Below are 21,448 nucleotides of genomic sequence, written 5' to 3' on the forward strand. Positions count from 1 at the left end.
ATGAGCAGAAGTCTAATAAAGCCGCAGGAGCGGATGGCTTGAATGCCGAGCTCTTTACAGCAGCTGGAGATAAGTTGGTTAGGAGCATGCATCAACTTATCTTCATTTGTAACGCAATCAATAGATTTAAATGAATGCATTATTCCAATGATCTTATTTTGAATTATGTAGTTCAGTTTATCTAAATCTTTATTCTTAGCAGCAAAAAGTGCTTGCTCAGAAAAAATGTTTTTAAATACATTGTTGATGAGTTTAAGCAATGTTTGTTGTCAGATGCAGTTTCACACCTCCTTACCATTCGCCCATTAAAAAGCTGTCATTTGCGTTTTTTATTCCTGACTCTTTTTTGTTATACCACGTTCTATGATGACTGACGTTTTATGTCAAGTCACACAGGAAAGCTGTTAAATGGGTTAAGCAGTATTCTATGTCCGTCTCCTGGCTCTAAGCTACCTGCCCATCAATTTTCAGCCATATCGGTACAGCCGTTCTTGAGTTATAAATAGTGGAATTGGCTTAGTTCGGACGGTTTTTAAAGTGGTCATTTAAGTTTTTAGGCAGCTGTCCAAGTGTAGTAGATTGAATTTAGTGACAGCAGATTTAAATTTTGCGAAATGTGCAGTAGATTTACTGCTTTTGCAGTAAAGTGGCATCGCTGAAACTGAGCCCAAATTTGTACTCTTATTTTTTACAAGTTTCTCAGTTGTTGTTGAGAAACCTTGTGTAGTATTTCCAAGTTCAAAAAATAAATTAACTATTCAACAATTTAAAATAAAATATAAACAACTTTCGAGCATAGATTTTTACAGCCATACAGTCACGATTAAAAAACAATGTTTAATTATTGACAAAGAATTTGTTCAGAAATTGCAATTATCAATTTCATCATGTCATGAAGAGCAATAAATCAAGTTGCTTTCTATTTAAATAAAATTTTGATAGCTACAAACTAAGGTTACCAGTGTCAACAGATAAAAAGATGTGTTTATTTTAAAAAGTGTTTAAAAAGATTATGTTAAATTCTCATTGAATCTTATTATTTTATTCCTGACTTATATAGGTGTTTTAATAAGTACGGGTAGATGATGAAAATGTCAATAGTGGCGTTTGCTGTGTGGCACGTAGCACCGCCGTCCTACTTTAACCAGATGTAGTCTAGGTCCATATATTTAAATTTGGGCCACAAGAAATAAGTTATCATCGTTATGTAGCTCTCGTTATTGACGGTGACCGTCGTTTCCAAAACAGCACGGGCCAATTACGCCGACGCGACGGCTCAAAACCAACACCGAATGGTAACTTTTTGAGGATGCATTATCACCTGGTGAACCTCGCGTCGGTTGGTATCGTCACTAATTTTGCTTGTTAACACAGCCATTTATCCAAAAATGCGCCTCGCCACTGAAGATGATTTTTCGGCCAAAAATTAAGTCTTCTTCCAAACGATTTGAAGCCCAGTCAGCGAACAAACGGCGCGGCGTTGTCTATGGTCATGAACTTTACGCTCGCAACGTTTTCGTCAACAAACACCTCATTTTGATAATAAAGTTTTATCATTTCAATGTGCTGTTCAATCGTGTTACTTGCCAAGATCATCGGGCACAAACAAGTGAATAAAGATTTGACAGATATCACCAAAAAAGAAAATGGCCACCACGGGGCGCCCAAATCTACCTGCACCGATTTAAAAACCCTTTATTTATTCTAAAAGGTAAGACTCATCGTTTTGATAAATCTCACTATATAGAAGAGTTTGTTCTATCTTTGTAGCTTTAAACTTATACATTTTATATTAACAGAAATCAATGATGAGAACCAAATTTTAAAAATCGAAAACTTCCTTACAAATTTCACTTTAACATTTCGTTTGTAAATTCCAATCTGTGAGATTCAAATGAGAACCTAAAAGCTGTCAAACAAATAGCAGCTCCTGTTCTGAAAGGCATTTTTATCGGAATTAAATTCGTTTCCAAAAGACTTTATAAGAAATAACAAATCTTTTAACATTGACTGTTTTACTGATAAAAAAGAATGCAATTGAACGCATATTTAATAATCAATAATTTATTCTCTCTAAAAAAATTGGAAATCCCCATAAAAATCTGAGAATTGCAAACAGAACACTGATCGCTGAAGACTGAGTAAAAGAATAACCAAGTTAATCAGGTCTACAATATATAATTTATTAAACAATATTAATGTTGTTAAACAAGGCCGTAGTCACTTGACATAAGGAGTCTTTTTATTTTTAAAAGTTTTAAAGAAGTAAATATGGATTGGCGTAAGCGTCAAAAAACTGGACAGAACTTGGCGAAGATGATTACTTTCGACACTGCATCTTTCTTAAATGGAGCACTTCCTTCAAACGTTTTGTATGTTTTATGGTAAGTTCTTCACCAATTTTGATTTCTTCATATTTCTGACAAATGTAAGTTTTTTATTTTCCATTTTCTTTTTTCATCGTGTGGAAATTACAACATATTTCAAAAGAAACCGTTGACAACGGCTCCAGCAACAACATATGAAATTGTGTTCCTTTAATTTAAATTATTAAAAACTTTTTCAATTCTCCACTTCAGAATTAATACTTAAACAACTTAAATAAATGTTTGCGTGTTTAAAATTTTCTGACTACGGCCATGGTGCCCTTTCAGTATCATGTATTTAAATAGATCTTTGCTGAATGTCTACAGAGAATGTTTTTATTTATAAAACGCTTTATCGATAGAATAACTCTCAGTCTTTATTGTTAATCGAAGTTGTGACAGTTCAAATAAATATTCCCATGTTACTGAAAAATTCTTATCAAGCATACAAATTCTTAAAATTTTATATTCATACCAAAACGACACAATGAGTTTCTTTAGACTTCTTTTAATTTCATCCATTTTATTATCTTCAGCTTTTGGTGAAGATACGCGAAGTTTTAAGGAATTTATTGATGCCTCGATCAATCCATGCCAAGACTTCTATGAATACGCCTGTGGAAAGTGGACACCTCAGAATAGTGAAGCCACAGATGTTATAAACGATCAACGATTGGAAAATCGGAAAATAATAAAAGCGCACTACCGATCATTACACAACAAAAACATTCAAGATGAACACCCGCCAAGTAAGTTCTACTACCTTTGTTTGAACAGCAAGATGCAGCCTGAGGAGGAAATTCTTTCGAATTACTTGAGTACTCTTCTTTCCATCGAGCCGGAGTGGCCTTATCTCAATCAAACATTCAAGGGATCGTCATATGATAAGCTTGAAGTTGCAGCTAAACTTAGACACTATCAAGTTAATACTTTATTCAAGATTTCTGTACAGCGGAATTGGAAGGAATCAGAGCAAAATCATCATGTTTTGTACTTGACGCATCTCAAGAAGCCTTTCGTGGGTCCCGCTGATGGTGATGAGGCATTCGTGTATAAGACCTATGTTAAGTATTTGCTTCTGGCTTTTGGAGTTCGTGTTCGAAAAGCTAATGAATATGCCCAAGAAGTTGTGGACTTTGAATTCGAGCTAGACAATTTACATCGAGACATTGAAGATGTTCTGATTGATCCAATTCCAGTGGAGAAATTGATTGAACAATTTCCAGGATCAAACTGGAAACTCTATTTCGATACTCTTCTAAGTCGAACAAAGATTCGACCAGCCAATCGAGTTCCAATGGTTGTTGTCCCACATGAACTTTTGAAGAAACTAGAAAAACTGCTTGCAAAGACAAAACCTGAAACAATAGCACTCCATCAATTGGCGAAATTTCTTCAGCATTATCAAGTGAAAATGGATCCCCCAAACTGGATTGATTGCATTGACGAAGTCAACGAAATGATGCCTCTGTCCGTTGCCAATGACTTTGAACAATTTACATTTGACGATTTCAGTCCAAGAGAAGTTTTTAACAGTCTTCAAGATGAATTTATCGATCAAATCAACAAAACCAACTGGTATTCTGACAAATCAAAGGCAGAGATAATCAATAAATTGGAAGATCTACGATTGCACATTGGTATTTCGGATGTAGCTATTCAGCTTGATCCGGAAGTCGAAATCGAACAGAAAAATTTCCAACAAGCCCGAATGGCATTTGATAAATTAGCTGCCGACAATGAATTCTATCAACTAAATTTGTACAATAAATTAGCCAGCAAGGCACTCAAGCCACTCAAAGTAAATGCCTACTTCAAGTTGAGCACAAATGCCTTGGAAATACCGATTGGTCTGCTCCGATCACCATTGTACAACGAAAATTCAAGCTTAGCTCAAGTTATGGGATCACTGGGTTCAATTTTCGCTCACGAACTTGTCCATGGATTAGACTTTGATGGTCAGAATTATGACAATAGAGGAAATGTCAAAATGGATGTCAATCCAAAGGAGATTATTGAATTTGGTAAGCGAGCAGGTTGTTTTGTAGATCAATATAGTGGTGGAAAGGTGAAAGCATTGAATGAGGATGTAGCTGATAGCGAGGGATTGCGTCTGGCGTATGGTGCATTCGAAAAAATGAAAGACACCAAATATAAAGCGGATTCAAAGTTTAACGACAAACAGTTGTTCTTTTTAAGTTATGCTCAGATTTGGTGTCAAGCCAATTCATCATCCAATCAGGCGATTAATCATTCTTCACACAAAGATCGAGTTAATAATGTTGTTTCGAATTCGGAGAAATTTGCCGAAGCATTTGCGTGCTCAAAAGATTCTCCATTGAATCCTGTAAAAAAATGTCAAATCTGGTGATTATTATGAAATAAATTAAAATAAGATTCAAAATAATAGTTTTATTATTACAAACTTAAGTTTATGACTAGAGATAAGATCTCTTTTTAACAACAACCAACAGCCGCCACATTCTAAGGTCTACATGTCAAATTTATTTACTGGAAGTTGCCAATACGTCATACTTAATATTGTTCACTTACTTAGGTACTAAGACCTGTTAAGTCCGTTGGGAATCCCTTAAGGGGCATAGCGCTTCTACTACACATACGAGCCATGTGTACGGTTTGAGGAGATGTGTTTCATCTCCCTCCAACTTTTGCCTATTGACACTGATTCCACCTCGACTGTCCTGCGCCATGTGGTTCTCGGTCGTCCGATCTTCTTCCTTCTTATGTAAGCAGATTTCACTGCATTGCTTGGCCTGCAATGCAGTCGTCACCTTTTCGAAGTCTATGTCCAATCCATTGCTATTTACGCCTTTCTATTATAGAGTCTATAGGTTCCTGACCTATCCCTCTATTAACGACCTCATATGATGTACGGTTTGGCCAGAAAATCCTTTGGATGTTACGAAGACATCTATTTACGAAGGTTTGAAGCTTTCTTGTTATGGATGAAAAAACCTTCCAAGTGCTGCACTCATAAAGAAGCACAGATTCGACATTTGTGCGAAACAGTCGTAGGTTTGTTCTTGAGCTAATAGAGTTATTCCTTAAATATTTTCAGCATACCGATCGCCACTTTTGCTTTGCCGATGCGGCAGATGACGTCTTGTTCGGGTTTGTCTTCGATTTATACGATGCTTCTAAGATATTAAAAGCTCTCCACTTTCCACCGCCTGCGAGAAAATATTTATATGAGATGATGGTCGGTTTTCGAGGCTGATCATTTTTGTTTTGCCGGAATTAATTTTCAGCCCCACAACTTCTGCTTCTCTCTCCAAGCAATTATCGTCCGCGTAATCCAAGTGCTCTAAATAGGATGTCAAAGTCCATTTGTTCCCTCCGCTACATGACAGAGCTGAGCACAATACATCGCTTATAACCAACAAAAACAATATTGGTGACAGAGTACAGCCCCGTCTGACTCCGCTTCGGATTTCGAAATCATCTGATAACCTACCATCGTGCAGAACGTGACACTTGGATCAATTATAAGCTACTTTAATAATAGCAATTCGTTTTTCTGAGATGCCTCTCCTCCGGAAAGCTAACCAGATATACTCCCTGTTAACGCTATCAAAACCCTTCTCGAAGTCGATGAATAGTTCAATTATGATCCGCAGCGATCCAGCCCGAAATCCTGCTTGTTCGGCATCGAGTGTGGCCTCAAGGTGTTCTCTGATGCGTTCCAGGATGACTTTTGCTACTATTTTGGCAGCGGCAGGTAGAACGCCAATTCTTTTCCAGTTTTCGCACTTTGACAATAATTCCTTTCTTTCACTCATGGGGGAAGCTTTCGGTTTTCCAGGGTTCTTTTATAAGAGAATGAAGCAGTTCGGTTGATGACGTTGGCTCTGCTTGTAAAAGCTGTGTGGGAATTCCATCAAGTCCTTCCGCTTTGTTGTTTTTAAGTGCTTTAATTGCGGCAACGATGTCATCTTTACTGGGAGGTGCGGTACGGATTAGGAGATTAGTTTCGTAAGGCGCTTCAGAAGGTATCGGCTGCACGTTGTTTGCAAACACTCGGTTTAAAAATGAAGAAAAGTGTCGCGGCGCACACTGTGATGAACCTTTCTCTTTTTCATGCGATACGAGGACTCCAGCTCGTTTCTTTCTTCCCCTTGTGCAGCAGTTATTCGAGTTCTTAACTTTTTTTATCCTTGCTCAAGATTCTTCTGAAAGCCAAGTGTTGTTGCTTCCTGCTTTCCAAACGACTATTCTGTCAGCACCTAAAATAAAAATATTTTTCACAGCATTCCAATGGTGTTCAATGTCGTCATGTACTGTGCTGCTGATTGTTCTCATTTAGTGGGACAGGTGGTTCCTAAATTGTTGTCGGGTCGTGGGGTCCTTTAGTCTGGCGATGTTGAATTTGGATCTTCGAACTGTAGCTGTGCGCAATCTTAGCGTAGCTATCATTAAGTGGTGATCACGGGCAAGTCCCATATCGGCGCCTCTTCTGTTTCGTACATCCAAGAGACTGCTTCTAAAGCGTAGAATAATCGCGAAGTGGTCAATTTGGTTGGAAGACGCTTGTCTTTCCGTCGACACCCAGCTAATTTTATGACAGAATTTGAGCTCAAACATAGTGCCACCAATCACAAGGCTATTGGCATTGCAGAAGTCAATGAACCTCCCGGCCCGTTGTTGTTACTGCCAACCTTCGCATTGAGGTCTCCCATAACCAAAATAATATCTCCGCAAGTTGTGTTTTTGTAGGCGGATCCCAGTTGACTATAAAAGTATCAATTCTCTTCATCAGACACGAGCTCCGTTTGGTGCGTAACAATGTATAATGGTGACGGGTCGTACTCTACTCTGAAACCTAGCTTTGATAAGCCTTTCCCCAAAGGGCACCATTAAATAAGGCTCCTGGTTGCCGTTTTTGTAAGGAGTAACCCAACTCCAGCTTCTCGAGCGTTTCCTGATCATGATCAGAGTAGAGTAGTACAGTGTTACGTGTCGGTGACTTGTATTTGCCTGATCCCAACTATCGCACTTCGGTTAACCCTAAGATATCTATCCTGTACCGCATAAATTCTCTCTCTATTTGGAGGATTCTGGCATTTTGAGAAGCTTCACTTCCAGCTACTAGAATCGTCCTCACAATCCAGAAACCAATCTTTGTCCGGGTACGGTACAATAGCCAAAAGTCGTCAACGAGCTATCATTAATTATCCGAGACGTAATTGCGGTTTCTGTAGCGGTCTGTAGTTCAGTTACGAAGAGTGCTAATCTCCGTAAACTATTCTGAAGAGTCAGGAGACTTCACCCTTGCAATTTTTGCTAACTTATGTATATAGGCATACACAAATCATTGCCCGGTCGCCACCACGAGGAGGTAAAGCAAGAACTCCGACATGGCAAGAAAGTTGCATTACTGGCCTACTATCACCAACTAAACGACCTGCCATGCCGTAGGCTGTATTTACTTACTGTTCAAAGGGATGTCTTTATTTATTGGCATTGTAATAATCCTTTTTTAGTTTACGGCTTGAAAATATAATTTTATCAAATATATGGATGCAATGAAAAGTGACAGTGGAACGCAGACATTTGACAGCAATTTGCATTCAGTTTTGTCTTTGGAAGTTTTGTCAAAATTCAGAGTATCAGAAAGCTATAATGCTTTAAAATAAAAAGTGACAGTTGAACGCTAATGTTTAACAGAAATGTGTGTTCCATTTTGATAGATAAGCAGAATCAAGCCAACGTGTTAACAATCCAACACTGTCTCTTGTAGTTGACTGTTCATGAGCCTACAAACTGTCAGAATCAAAACTTATTACTACACTTATTTGAGGTCAAGAAACTTCAAACTAAATTTTGTTAGACATTTCACTGTCACAACCATAACCTTTAAAATATGCATCTTCTCTCTCTTTAAATCAAAACAAATCACTATTTTCAAGTTGGAAAATTCCCCAACGCAAGACGACTTTTATACGCTGCGTTGCTCTAGCTGTCGCCGATGAAGACGATCGCACAGAACAGCACGCATGTGATGAAAACCAAGATGATGGATTGACGGACGGATGCTTGGATAAACATTCTCGAAATGGATTTATTTCACCAGATCGATCGTGTTGGGAGTTCTATTTTGCTAACTTGACAGTTGGAATGCACTGTGCATGTAAATTGCCAACAATTCCCAACAAATAGGTGTCATTGCGCGATTTTGGTTTATCTAATAATAGAATCACTTAAAGATCCATTTTTCATTACGGCCAGCCCGCCAATGACATTCTCATGGTTTGTGGTGAACAAATAAAATGAGATGTTCTACGCCAATGGGGCGTCAACTGAACAATCAATCCTTAAAGCACCCATTGCCACCAAGTTGTTTGCAGTCCTATATACGCTGTCCCTCACTTTTTCAGCAGACAAAAGTCTGAATTACTTTTACTCACATTGAATTGTGAACACGCTAGTTGCGCCTTAAGTTAGTCAATTTATTTAAAAACACATTAAATTCAACTCAGTCAGGTATGCCTACATAATTGAATCAAAAATAAATCAACAATAAATAAAAAAGGTAGATACAAAACGGCGCTGCCGGTGCGGCTCGTACGGCGGCGAGTAACCGTCTATGGTATACTCAAAAGACGGACTTTCCATGATATTTTGATTTAAGACATCTTAACAATCATACGCATGTATATTCTACCATAAAAACCATCTCTTCATTCAAAACCATATAAAAAGTTGTAAGTCTATAGAATTACATTCAAGTTTATGAGCATTGCTGGTATAGAATTTTAATTTTGAAGATAAATTATAAAATTATGGTAAATAAATAGTGACAAGGTCATTGTGTTGATGGTGCAATAAGACGTATATTTTGAACAAGCAATTTGCAAGAGAATATGTGAAGAAACTTACTAAGTATTCATTTTTATATTTATGGTAATTGTAATTTAGAGCTATTTTTAAAATAATCATTATTCTCTTAATGCAAACTAGTTTAATTTTTTGGGAACCGAAAATATAGGTCTAACCGTTAGCCAGAATCATTGACCCAAAATTTTAAACAAACTATTGTTGAGGGCTTAACATTTTACTAAATAGAAATTGTCTACTATTTTTTATACCCATAAAAGGGCAATGCTCTCGGACCCTTCTATCCAACTCCTCCCTCGATAACTCTATAGGATTACTATCCGCTGATTGCGGTGGCCATGTCATGACTTGAAAAATTTAATCGTCTTTTTCATCGTTCAGGGCCATTGCCCTGTTGAAATACAAATCTTTTTCCTATTAATCTTAATCCAAAAATCACACCATTGTTTTGTATTGTACGCCTCCTTGTTCAGTTTTCCAATTACGCGAGTCAAAAATCCCAGTGCACTTAAAGACAAACATCCGAATACCATCACGGAAGGAGCCATACAGTCGGGAAGCTTCTTTTATTTAGCACTGCTTCGAACAAAAACTCTTCGTTTTGTGTTAAATATCTCGAACTTGAATTTATCATCCAGTCTCTAAGCTTTTTGGCCATCTCTAACCGTTTCACCTTGTTTTGATGGATGATGGACAGAACATTTAAAATCGCTACATGGAATGCAAACGGTCTTATACAACATTCATCCGAATTAAAAATCTTTTTAGATCTAGAACATATCGATATTTGCCTGGTGTCCGAAACTCATTTCTCCAATGGGCTAAGTCTAGATAATGTAATAGAAAACTATTTACGTTACCACGCTCCCCATCCAGTTGACAATTCAAGAGGTGGATCGGCGATTCTTATAAAAGAAAGCTTAAAACATTATGAAGTAGCCAAGCTTACTAGTGAAAATATGCAAGTAACAACTATTAGTATTAGTATGAAAAATAAAGAGTTTAAGATAGCAGCTATATACTGCCCACCAAGGCGCACCCCGACAGAAGATGACTATACAGATCTATTTAATATCCTTGGGCATAACTTTCTTGTTGGCGGAGACTTCAATGCGAAACACACCCATTGGTGTTCAAGAATTATATCAACAAAAGGCAGAAGACTTTTCCAAGCAGGCCGTAAATGCAATTGCGAATTCTATTCCTCCAGGTCGCCAACTTACTGGCCTTCCGATACTAACAAAATACCAGACCTTATTGACTTTTTCGGAGCCAAAGAAATCAAACGAAATCACATTAATGTCGAAGGTAATTATGACCTGTCATTAGATCATACTCCAGTGATTCTATCACTAAGTGAATCGGAAGTACTAGAAAAAAGTAAGTATTTACAAAGCTTGTAAATAAGAAAACAAACTGGAATGATTTAAGAGAAAGACTTTTAAGTTTTATAAATTTAAGATCTCCCATGGATACAATCGAGCAAATTGATCATAAAGTGGAGCAATTTATTGATGATGTGCAACAGGCCCCTGAAGAAAGTACTTCAACATTTTCTAATAGAAGACAAAATGAAATAAAATATCCTTTAGAGATAAGTGAGTTGATAATAGAGAAAAGAAGAGTTCGAAGAAAATGGCAAAATAGTAGATTTCCAGTTGATAAAACAACTTTTAACCGTATAAGCAACAATTTTAAAAAACAAAATTACAAATTCAAAAATGTTTGCTATGGAAAGCAGCCAAGCGCCTGAAAAGACCGCAGTTACAAAACTCGTTGAAATCTCAAGATGGGAAATGGATCGGTAACCCGAAAGAAAAAACTAACCTTTTTGCTGAAAATCTTGCCAATGTTTTCAAGCCATACTCATCAAACGCGGATGAAAATAACTTGCAGTTTTTTGATAAGATAGATGAAAGTGAAATACCAATTGTAAGACTTAAAGAAATAAAAAGTATGTGTTTACATCAACTACCAAATAAAAAATCACCAGGTTACGATCTAATCACCCCTCAGGTTATGAAAGAAATGCCATTGTAAACCTTCATAAAACTCCAATATATAATAAATGCATGCCTTAAGCACCGGTATGTCCCGCACCATTGGAAAATTGCTGAAGTAATTGTCATACCAAAGCAAGGTAAACCACCTACAGAAGTGACGGCTTACAGACCAATATCCCTTATACCAATTATGGCAAAAGTTTTTGAAAAACTGCTTCTGAAGAGACTTAACAAAATCATAGAAGAAAGTTGGTTAATCCCAAACCATCAGCTTGACTTTAGAAATAAACATTCCACGATAGACCAAGTTCATAGAATATCGGATGTAATAGAAAAAGCATAAGAAGAAAAACAAGTATGTTCAGCTATTTTCTTAGATGTTGCTCAAGCTTTTGACAAGGTTTGGCTTGAGGGACTTGAGTACAAACTGCAAAGGGATCTTCCCAGGCAATACTTCGAAATATTAAAATCGTACATCTCAGACCGATTGTTTAGAGTAGGGTACGATCAAGAATACTCGGAATTGAAGAAAATAGAAGCCGGTGTACCACAATGAAGTGTCCTAGGTCCTACCCTGTATTTACTATACACAAGGGATATTCCAGTTGGTAATCACACCATAATGGCTACTTTTGCAGATGATACCGCAATTTTGGTACCCGACAAATGTGTCTCTAAGGAAGAAGTAAAACTACAAAATGCCGTCGACACAGTGAGAGCTTATATCGAAAAATGACGTATCAAACTCAATGAAACAAAATCTTCACATAAACTTTACAAATAAAAAGATAAATAATATTGCAATAATCATTAATAATCAAGCTGTACCTTCCGCCAATACGGCCAAATACCTTGGAATGACTTTGGATGCAAAGCTTAAGTGGAAAGAGCACATCAAAAAGAAAAGAGAAGAACTAAACTTGAAATATAGAAAAATGTACTGGTTGCTTGGTAACAACTCTGATTTATCAATTCAAAACAAAAAAATGCTGAATAATCAAGTACTTAAGCCTGTTTGGACCTATGGAATCCAATGTACAAAGAAAACAAATACCGAAATCATCCAAAAATAGTTAATGCACCTTGGTACATAAGAAACACCGATCTACATCGTGACTTACAAATAGAAATGGTTATACAGAAGTTGTTAAAAAATACGCTGTATCGCACAACCAGAGACTGCAAAGTCATACTTATTCCGTCTTGAATATAAGAAACCATGTTCGGAGATTGAGAAGAACCAAGCCTCATGAGCTTATGGTCTAAAAAATATGGGAAAGTATTAAAAGTTTAAACTTCCTCCAAGTTGATTGTACAAAATTAAGAAAGAAAAATCGGAAGTCGATCCTTCAAGATTGGTCCTGGTTTTAGTGGTTAAGAGTCCCACACTACTTGGTGTCGAATACTGCCAAGTGTCTTTTGAAGATTTCCTTCTGTCAAAAAAAAAAACAAACCTTGTTTTGTGGTCGAATAAGTGGTTTCGAACTTCAACTCATCCAAATAGTCTATGATCTCTAAGCGTATGTTTGACCGTTGTCAAAAACAGCGGCTTGTCCCGTAAAGCTACTTAGACTGTGATTTGCCCTCTCTAAAACTACTGGTGAGCGCTAGGAAACGCCACCTCGGTTGTCCTAGGTTCAATGAAAGAAAAACCCCTATGTGCAGCTCCTCGTGGTAGAGAGCGGGTAACGCTAACGCACAAGGGGACCTAATAGCTGCCGGTATACATAAACAAACCAGCGTTGCTGGTCAGGGCAAATCCTTCAATAGTCACTCCGTCTGTAGTAAACCGCACATCGGATTTGGGGGTGCTGCATCTTTCATACAATAATGGCAATCGTGACGCTATCAATAATGAATCAGGAACAAGATTAAAAATCCTTCAAAATTGGTTAATAACGTAGGCCTCGAACAAGTTATGGGTAAGCATTGCTAAGGTCAACGTAACGTCGACCTTAGCTTGTCGACTTCTGCAACGCTCGTCAGCTTGTGATTGGGGTCCTTTATTTCCGCACAAGGCCTGCCACAAAATCACCGGGGAATCTCCTGATGGTCGAACCAAAAATCATATCGATCACTTCATTATACAGCAGAAATGGAGGAAGTCACTTTGCGATGTTCGTAACGAAAGAAAGGCTGATTCAGGTAGTGACTATCACTTGCTACTGGGTTTGATTCGCTAACGAACAGCTCCTGTACATCGTCGCTCAGAGGGTATTGCAAGGAGACCAAGATTCAACAAAACATGCTGCAAGAAGAAGGGACGCAAGGGTGCTGTATACAATCACTAAGGACATTTTCGGACAGCGCAGTAGCACTAACACTTACCATCCCGTGTTAGATTCGAACGGCAACCTTTTTGTGACGATAGAAGATCAGCTACACAGATGAAAGGAGCACTTTTGTGCGCTGTTAAATGATGACCACAATGCAGAATTGAATCCACAATTGATAAACATGCGCAGATCTTCTAGGGGTATTGACCCCAGTCCCCCAACAAGTGCAGAGATAAGTAATGTGAAACATCTTCTGAAGAAAAACAAAGCAGCTGGACTTGATGGTATTCCTGCAGAATTCCTAAAAGCAGACCCTGAGGCAGCTTCCCGTATTTTGCTTAAAGTCGTGCAGGCTGTCTGGGAGAGTGAAACTTACCCAAGGGACTGGAGTTATTGTAAAGTTACCAAAGAAAGGAAACCTCAAAAACTGTAATAACTGGAGCGGTATCACAGTTCTGTCCGTTTTTTTAGATTTTGAGAAGGCGTTTGATCGGGTCAATCGTAAATGCATCTGGAGATTACTTATTGCGCTAGGAATCCCTGAGAAAATTGTCGCTGTTATTAAAGAATCGTACAACAACGCACGGTGATTTGTGTTGCACAATGGACAGCTTTACGACCCCTTCAATGTGCGTCAAGGAGTGAGACAAGGTGATGTCTTGTCACCAATTCTGTTTTTGCTGGCGATTGGTATCCAATGGAGTATGTTTAACAAGCTTAGCCACATAGATTATGCTGACGATATATGTCTTATGGCAAACAACACGGCAGGCTTAAATCAGATAAGTCATTCACTGCAATTGAATGGAGAGATGGCTGGCGTAAGGATTTACACAAATAAGACCAAAGTAATGACCACGGGCCAAAGCACACAAGTTATTCTAAGGCAGGGAACCATAGAGGAGGTCGAGCAGTTTAATTATCTGGGAAGTTTTTTTTTATTATTATTATAGCTCTCGATGACGGAACGGACCTGGAATTGGATTAACCAGGGTAATAGACGCGTTGGAAGACCAAAGACAACTTGGTGGTCATCTATTTTGAAGAAGGCTCGGTCTCAAGGTATTCAATCGTTGCCACAGCTGAGTTCAGTTGCGGTGAATCGGGATAGGTGGAGGATCTTGTTGCTGCCCTATGCTCCAGGAGGAGTTAAAGATATCCTTTTTGAATTTTACAGTAAAAACTCCCTAAGAAATCGAATTATAAAAATACTGTCCTCATACTCTGGAAATCAAAAAATATTCTTAACTTCCACTTGAATACTTAATGACAACAAAATTTTGTGTTTGACAGTTCATACTCTGTTCAGGCCTGAATAAGAAAACGAACTGTCATAATATCTTGACGATGGGGTTCAGACTTGGGGACAGCAAACACAAAACGCTGTTGGTCAAAAGAATGGAAACATTCATAAAATGTATGTATTTATCTTCAAAATTAAAGAGAATGTTAAAGACCAAATAATAATGTGTCAAAATAAATGACTGCAAAGAAGCCACAATGACGCGATGCGACATCGTACATATGAGTATATTGGCTAAACCACAACCACGTGTTAGGTCAGCCGGATTTTTGACAAGGTTCTTACCGACTTTACCATAATTTACGATATCACGTTTCATAAAACGCAACCTAAGAAGTTGAAAAACTTATAGCAGCTTTAAACCTAAGGCGTTACAAAGAAAGTTAAATTAAGTTTACTCAAATTTTTTTGATTTATTTATTTATTTCTTTTAATTTTATTTCTATAAATGAACAACAGAAGTTATGCTCCACATAAATTCTAAAATAAAAGAAACAACATGTCAAAGCGTCACCTGAAGAGAAAATAGATCTGATCGGTCGGGCTTCTGATGTCTACTATCTGACGCCTTAAGTAACATTTCAGGTTGCCTTATAAGAGTCCCTTGTGTCTATACGATTTGTCAAAGTTGGCGTGACCGAACGCCTGGTTGTTGCTTCATTTAATGACTGCGTTTAATCTCAGACAGAAAGGGTATGCCGATAACTTTTTATAAGTGTTTTACTTGTAAAAGAACAGCGGATCCAAAACAGCTAGAATGTCAAAAAAGGAAACCAAAAGTATTCAAGAATTCTTGGTATATGTTGCAATCTGACGGAACACGATATTCAGAACATTGAGTTCTAATTTGTATCTTCTTTGGTAAGAATCTGGTAATTTATTAAAATTATACGCAACAAAATTTTGTTTCAAAACAGTTTTGGATTTTAGAAATGTTTGCTTGTTTTTTTTTACTGCTTTTTTAATTTAGCTATCCAACTTGTCTTGAAATCCATCTATCTAAGATAAAGTATCCAACTCGAAATTGACCAAATTGCGGCAGATCTTGGAAAAAAAACCAATAGCTTCAAATCGATACCCAACATCTCTCTATTGATTTTGAGGTCACGTATGACAGCAATTATAGGGAAGAGCTTTACAGAGCAATGTTTTATCATCTCTGTCAAATTTATCCGTTTTATGTCAAGATAGTCTTAGATCGCTCTGGAAAGAATTGTGGAAAACTAAACCGTCAACTCTAGAGGCACAATCTTCCAAAGGTCCGTTCAATCATTGGAAGATCAAATAGTGATGTCGGTAAAGCGTTTTTGAGCATCGCGACGGAACCGGAGAATATGGTTTAGTAGGCAATGAGGGCACGACCAAGTCTATGCTGTAATCAAAAAAGGACATTGAACGACGACGTCTTGGAGAAAACGTCACCATGATGTTTGTTTACCTAGGCACTTCAGACAACAATACCAGCTCTGAAATCAAACGAAGAATAACTCTTGCAAATCGCTGCTTCTTTGGACTTAAAACACAATTGAGTAGAAAAGTCCTCTCTCGAGCGCCTAAAATCGCCATCTATAAGACATCATGCCGGCTCTACTTTAAGGCACTGAGCCCTGGACTCTGCCAAAGAAAGATGAGAGCGTCTTAGGATGCTTTGAGAGAAAAATTTGTTGGGTGGTTTTTGGGCCCGTCTGCATAGATGCAGAGTGGAGGAGAAGAAACAACGACGAGCTGTAAAGGCTGCCAATGACATTGAACTAGTTGAAAGAATAAAACTGCAACGGCTTAAATGGTTGGGTAATGTAGACATCAACGGTCCAGTGCAGAAGCCTTTCGAATCCAATTCCGAGGAACGGCACAGTAGAAGAAGGCCGACTAAGGCGGCGTAGGTGGGAGTGGACCTCAACCAACTTGGCGTGTGAAACTGCACACAGCTAGCTAGGGACCGAACTGACTGGAGACGCATGTTGGTTAGGGTTCTGGTCCACGGACTGTAGCGCCACCTTAAGTAAGTAAGAGCTATCACATGCCACTATAAAATTTAATCGCATCAAAACTCTCAAATTAGTTTGGCAAACTTTTGACTCAGAGAGTGTTGCAGGATACATAATTTTTAAAATTAATAAAATAAAGAGATTGACGTTTCCTTACTTACTTACTTACTTAAGGTGGCGCTACAGTCCTGTGTGAACTAGGGCCTCACCCAACAAACTTCTCTATCTAGCTCGGTCCCTAGCTAGATGTATCCAGTTTCGCACTCTAAGTTGGGTGAGGTCACCTTCCACTTGTGCGCGCCACCTGATCCGCAGTCTTCCTCTACTGCGCTGTCCTGTGGGTGCGGATTCGAAGACTTTCCGGGCCGGAGCATTGGTTTCCATGCACTCTACGTGACCCAGCCATCTTAGTCGTTGGACTTTTACCCTTCTGGCTAAGTCTACGTCGCTGTACAGCCAGTACAGCTCGTCGTTCCATCTTCTCCTCCACTCCTCTTCGATGCATACGGGGCCGTAGATCACACGAAGAACTTTTCTCTCGAAGCGACCCAAGGTGCTTTCATCCGCTTTTGTCATGGTCCATGCTTCTGCACCGTATAGAAGGACGGGGATGATAAGGGTCTTATATATAGCAACGTCGTTTCCATCAACCCGTTTATATGAAGAATCAAAACTTCAAGTTGAATTTAGATCGGTTTGAATTAGGGACTTTTTTAAAAACAAATTAAACAAAGGTTTTAAACGAGCTTTATTTAATCTCATTACAAAATGATAAGTTTACTATAATTTAAGAAAAAATGTTCAATGTATTTTGTTTTCCTTACAAATCGGTAAAATACTAAAGTAGGTATATTTTCCATCTCTAAAAATTGCTTGATATGAAGAAATTTAAATGGTGCTTTCATCGTTTTAGTTTTTTTGTTTGGCCACTGAGTTTTGGAGTTTTTCAACAACTTGTAACGTCAAATGTTTTAAGATCCCTGCAATATCTTTAAACTATAACTAAACATAATCGTAAAAAGTTTAGATTCTTGAGGAACTCCATATTACAGGCCCATCTTCGTCTTGAACGTTGACAAAAAACTAATAGTTATAAATATATTTATAATACAGTCAGTTATCTATTATTCCTCCTATTCAAATCCGTTTCAAACTTCTATGGGTTTTATAAAAGTAAGGGTGTCAAAACTCTTGACAGTAAGACTGTCAAAACTCTTGACAGGATTACAACGTCTTATGTACATATATTTTAAAACTTATTGGCACAGTTTTTTTTTCTTCTGAAATCTGTATTGACTCATGAATTAGTGTTTGTTACATCAACTTAACTTCTCTTCTTTCTTATTTAAATGAAACAAATTGTCTGTTGGCATTTTTCTAAAATAAATTGTCTTTAAAAGTTTTACGTGATATTTAAAAGTAAAGTAATATAATTTAATGCAATATAAAAAAAGCATCTACCAAACTCTACACTTCTTTTCTGGATTCATAGCACTTCCCAGAGGACAGTTAAAAAAATTTCCAAATTTGTCGAAATTCGCTATCGACCATTTTAATCTCATCTCGTCGCTCGCATGAACAACCAAACCTTGTGACTTTGTTGATTTATCATTCTCCAATTTTCCACAGAAAAATTGTGCGAAATCAATAAAAAAGGACTGTCCCAATGACCTGGCATTTGTTGTTCCCCCATTATCCATAATACTCCTTCCATTCTGGATTAAAGATCGCTGGAAGGCATCATAAGCTAAACGTATTCCACCAATATCCGAAATTTTCTCCACAATCCTTACGTCCTCCAACTCATCGACGCATTTAATTTGTTCAAAATAACTTGGATTGCATGTTAACGCACTTTCAACCATCGAACCATTATAATCATAGTTGATTCCATACAAGTCGAAGCCGTGAAGAAGTTCATGGCCAATAATGAATCCGAGAACACTGTATTTATCGGTTGCTGTATCGTTGCCGAAAATTCTATCCTGGAGAAGAGTCAACGGGACAATAATTCTATTTTTTGGTTGCAAAATGAAAGGACTAGGAGTCACGCTCCAATGATAAGCAATAACATTTGGTTCACCCCTCAGCCATTGCAGCTCCTTGTTGACCTTAAATTTAAAGGCCCTTAGAAGGTTTGAATAAAAATTGTCTTCCTTGATTTCAAGACTTTGATAATATTGCGCCACAGCATCAAGAGTCATATTCCTATCGGAGTTGCCGATTTGGACATCCATAACAGATACCTTGGTGTAGATGAACAATAGCACGTCCTTCTGACTTTCATAAAGCTTCGAGACTTCAGCTAAAAACTCGATCTTCAAATAATTGAGTAGGTCTAGTACTACCTGATCGTGTTCGTGATCGTAAAAGTGATTCTCGATAATGTGGTCCACTGCCAGAGGCATTGCTTGATGAACTACCCGTACACACTCGACGGGATTAATGTACTCGATGCTGTATTCGTCAAGGAACTGAAGGAATTTGATCATTATGTAATTGGACAATGTTCTGGGTGGAGTTGTCTGCAAATGCTGAACCAGTTTACTCATTACATCAAGGTGGTCAACCATCATCGGTGTGTTGAGGTCGAGTTCTTGTCCAAAAATTGTTGAAAAATACTTCTGCCAATTTATCTGGGGCACACGTTTTTCAACATAATCAAACGAACGTTCTAGCGTATTATCGTCATAGTCGTATGCATAAGGATTTGGAAAAATCGGAGAAAGCTCCTTTTCGAACAAAGTGAATTCATCGGCCAGGGAAGTGTTGAGTGAAGCTCTCTGAAGAATTGATTGTAGGGACTCCTTCGAGCTAGGCTGGAACTTGACTGTGTCCAGATAAATTATACTCAAATTTGAGTTATTCCAGCGTGGTATAATAGCCTGCTTCAGAAATATATTAGCACCGTATTTTTTCAATTCAGCGATAGCTGAAACCCAGTCAAATTTAGATTCATCCCAAGAACTGGAAACAGCCCAACCGCTCTTAGGTTTCACAATATCCAAGAACAAGCTCATATCGTTAACCTTTAAACTCTTGCAAGACTTATAAAATGTCTGGACTTTCTCCAGAATTCCCGGGTGCTCCTGGTGCTGGTCATCGGATTCCAGAAGTTTCCTAACTTTGTCATTAATGCTGGCATCGAGGAGGCTAAGCGTATCACTGGAGTTCACATTCGGATTAACTGCATTCCAATTGCCACAGGCGTATTGATAAAAGTCTTCACATGGATTTACTGCTGGATTCAAATATTCTTCGATAACAGCTTCGAGTGGATAAAGGAAATTACTAAGTAAAAGTAAGGTAACCAACAAAACTGAGTACATTACGCGGTTCTTGAAGTTTATGACTGATCGTCGAGCTTAAAATAATACTATTGAATGCGTTTTTCAACTGAAGAACTTACTGTGCATACATTTCAACACAAATTCAAAAGTAAATTCTTGATAGGGGTTTCCAATGAGAGGTATCAATCTAGTATATATCAATTAAAGTTTATTTCATTTAGTCAAGTGGCAGAAACGACTTCGGGTGCAGATGCTGAACCATACTTTTTCCTTAAATTTTGTTTCCCGAATTCCGATCGAATCGATTGTACTGCTTTGAAATAGATCTTATCTTTCGCGAGGTTCATTTTATGGTGTAAATGTTAAGAATTTTAATGAGTATTTAAAGCGTTTGTTTAATAAATGACGTAGTTTTTACTTGTCAAATGTCAAAAGATGACAATTAAAAAGTGACACTTGAACATATAGCAAAATATGCTAAATAAAAGCTCTTATTGAAAAACCCTATATTATTTGTCATTTATTATACAAAACAAAATCTATTTATTTCTTCGTATTATAATTCTTTTAGAAAAAAGATTCTAAATAAATTAACCTTGAATTATAGAGGAGCATACACCATACAATGCAATATTGGACAAAAGATATGAACTTATACTCGCATGGCATATTTGAATTAAGATTCTTAATCTTCAGATTAATTGAAGAGATTTTTGTCAGGGGTTGCAATCAGTTGAATTGGCTCTTTTTTGAAATGATCCCCTTAAAGTAATTAAGAGTAGTTTTTGATATTTCCTATCATATTTTGTATTTCTTTTCAACAGTGTGTCTAAGGAAAAACAGAAATTTATTTCAATATACTTCTAACGGGGATCAAGCTTACTTACATGCATTGATTTTCTACGAATATTTTCCCTCATAAAGGAAAAGATATAAATCCAATTTCAGTATTTTCTTAAATCACGGGTGTTTTTTTATCTTAATACTTAATAATATCGTAAAATAACAGTTGATGATTTTTCATTCACAATTATAAAAGACTTAGTTGACACTTTTAAAGTGGAATCGAATCTAATGCTTTCGGAATGACGACTCAGACAGTTGAAATTTTGTAGCTGTCAACTCGTTTTCGAGTATCAAAAGCATTCAAATGTGGAAAATGAAAACTGCATTATGTGTCAGTGGAATTGAATGTCTTATAATTTACAATTTGTTCATATTCCTTAAATCCTTTGAAAAGTTCCTCAAATTTCCCAAGGTTGAGATTTGTTTTGGTTTTTAAGGATAATTTTAAGTTGTTTATCCAAAATATTGCTGATTCTTGTATTAAATTATGATAAACAATTTTAAAACTAGATAATTCTATA

General features: G+C 37.4%; 2 protein-coding genes across 2 annotated transcripts; one reads left to right on the top strand and one right to left on the bottom strand.

The window, feature by feature from the left end:
* The first annotated feature begins 2,753 nt into the window (after positions 1-2,753).
* Positions 2,754-4,773, top strand: LOC129942076 (neprilysin-2-like). Its single transcript, XM_056050878.1, has one exon. It carries the CDS (start codon positions 2,854-2,856, stop codon positions 4,735-4,737), a length of 1,884 nt encoding a protein of 627 aa, XP_055906853.1. The 5' UTR covers positions 2,754-2,853; the 3' UTR covers positions 4,738-4,773.
* Positions 4,774-18,229: 13,456 nt separating this feature from the next.
* On the bottom strand, positions 18,230-20,147 carry LOC129940807 (membrane metallo-endopeptidase-like 1). Its single transcript, XM_056049304.1, has one exon. It carries the CDS (start codon positions 20,118-20,120, stop codon positions 18,249-18,251), a length of 1,872 nt encoding a protein of 623 aa, XP_055905279.1. The 5' UTR covers positions 20,121-20,147; the 3' UTR covers positions 18,230-18,248.
* Positions 20,148-21,448: the final 1,301 nt, after the last annotated feature.

This window comes from Eupeodes corollae, chromosome 1, assembly GCF_945859685.1.
Source record: "Eupeodes corollae chromosome 1, idEupCoro1.1, whole genome shotgun sequence".
Lineage (NCBI taxonomy): Eukaryota > Metazoa > Arthropoda > Insecta > Diptera > Syrphidae > Eupeodes > Eupeodes corollae.

Coding starts and splice junctions, on each gene's coding strand:
- LOC129940807 (XM_056049304.1), bottom strand. CDS start 20,120: ATGTACTCAGTTTTGTTGGTTACCTTACTTTTACTTAGTAATTTCCTT.
- LOC129942076 (XM_056050878.1), top strand. CDS start 2,854: ATGAGTTTCTTTAGACTTCTTTTAATTTCATCCATTTTATTATCTTCA.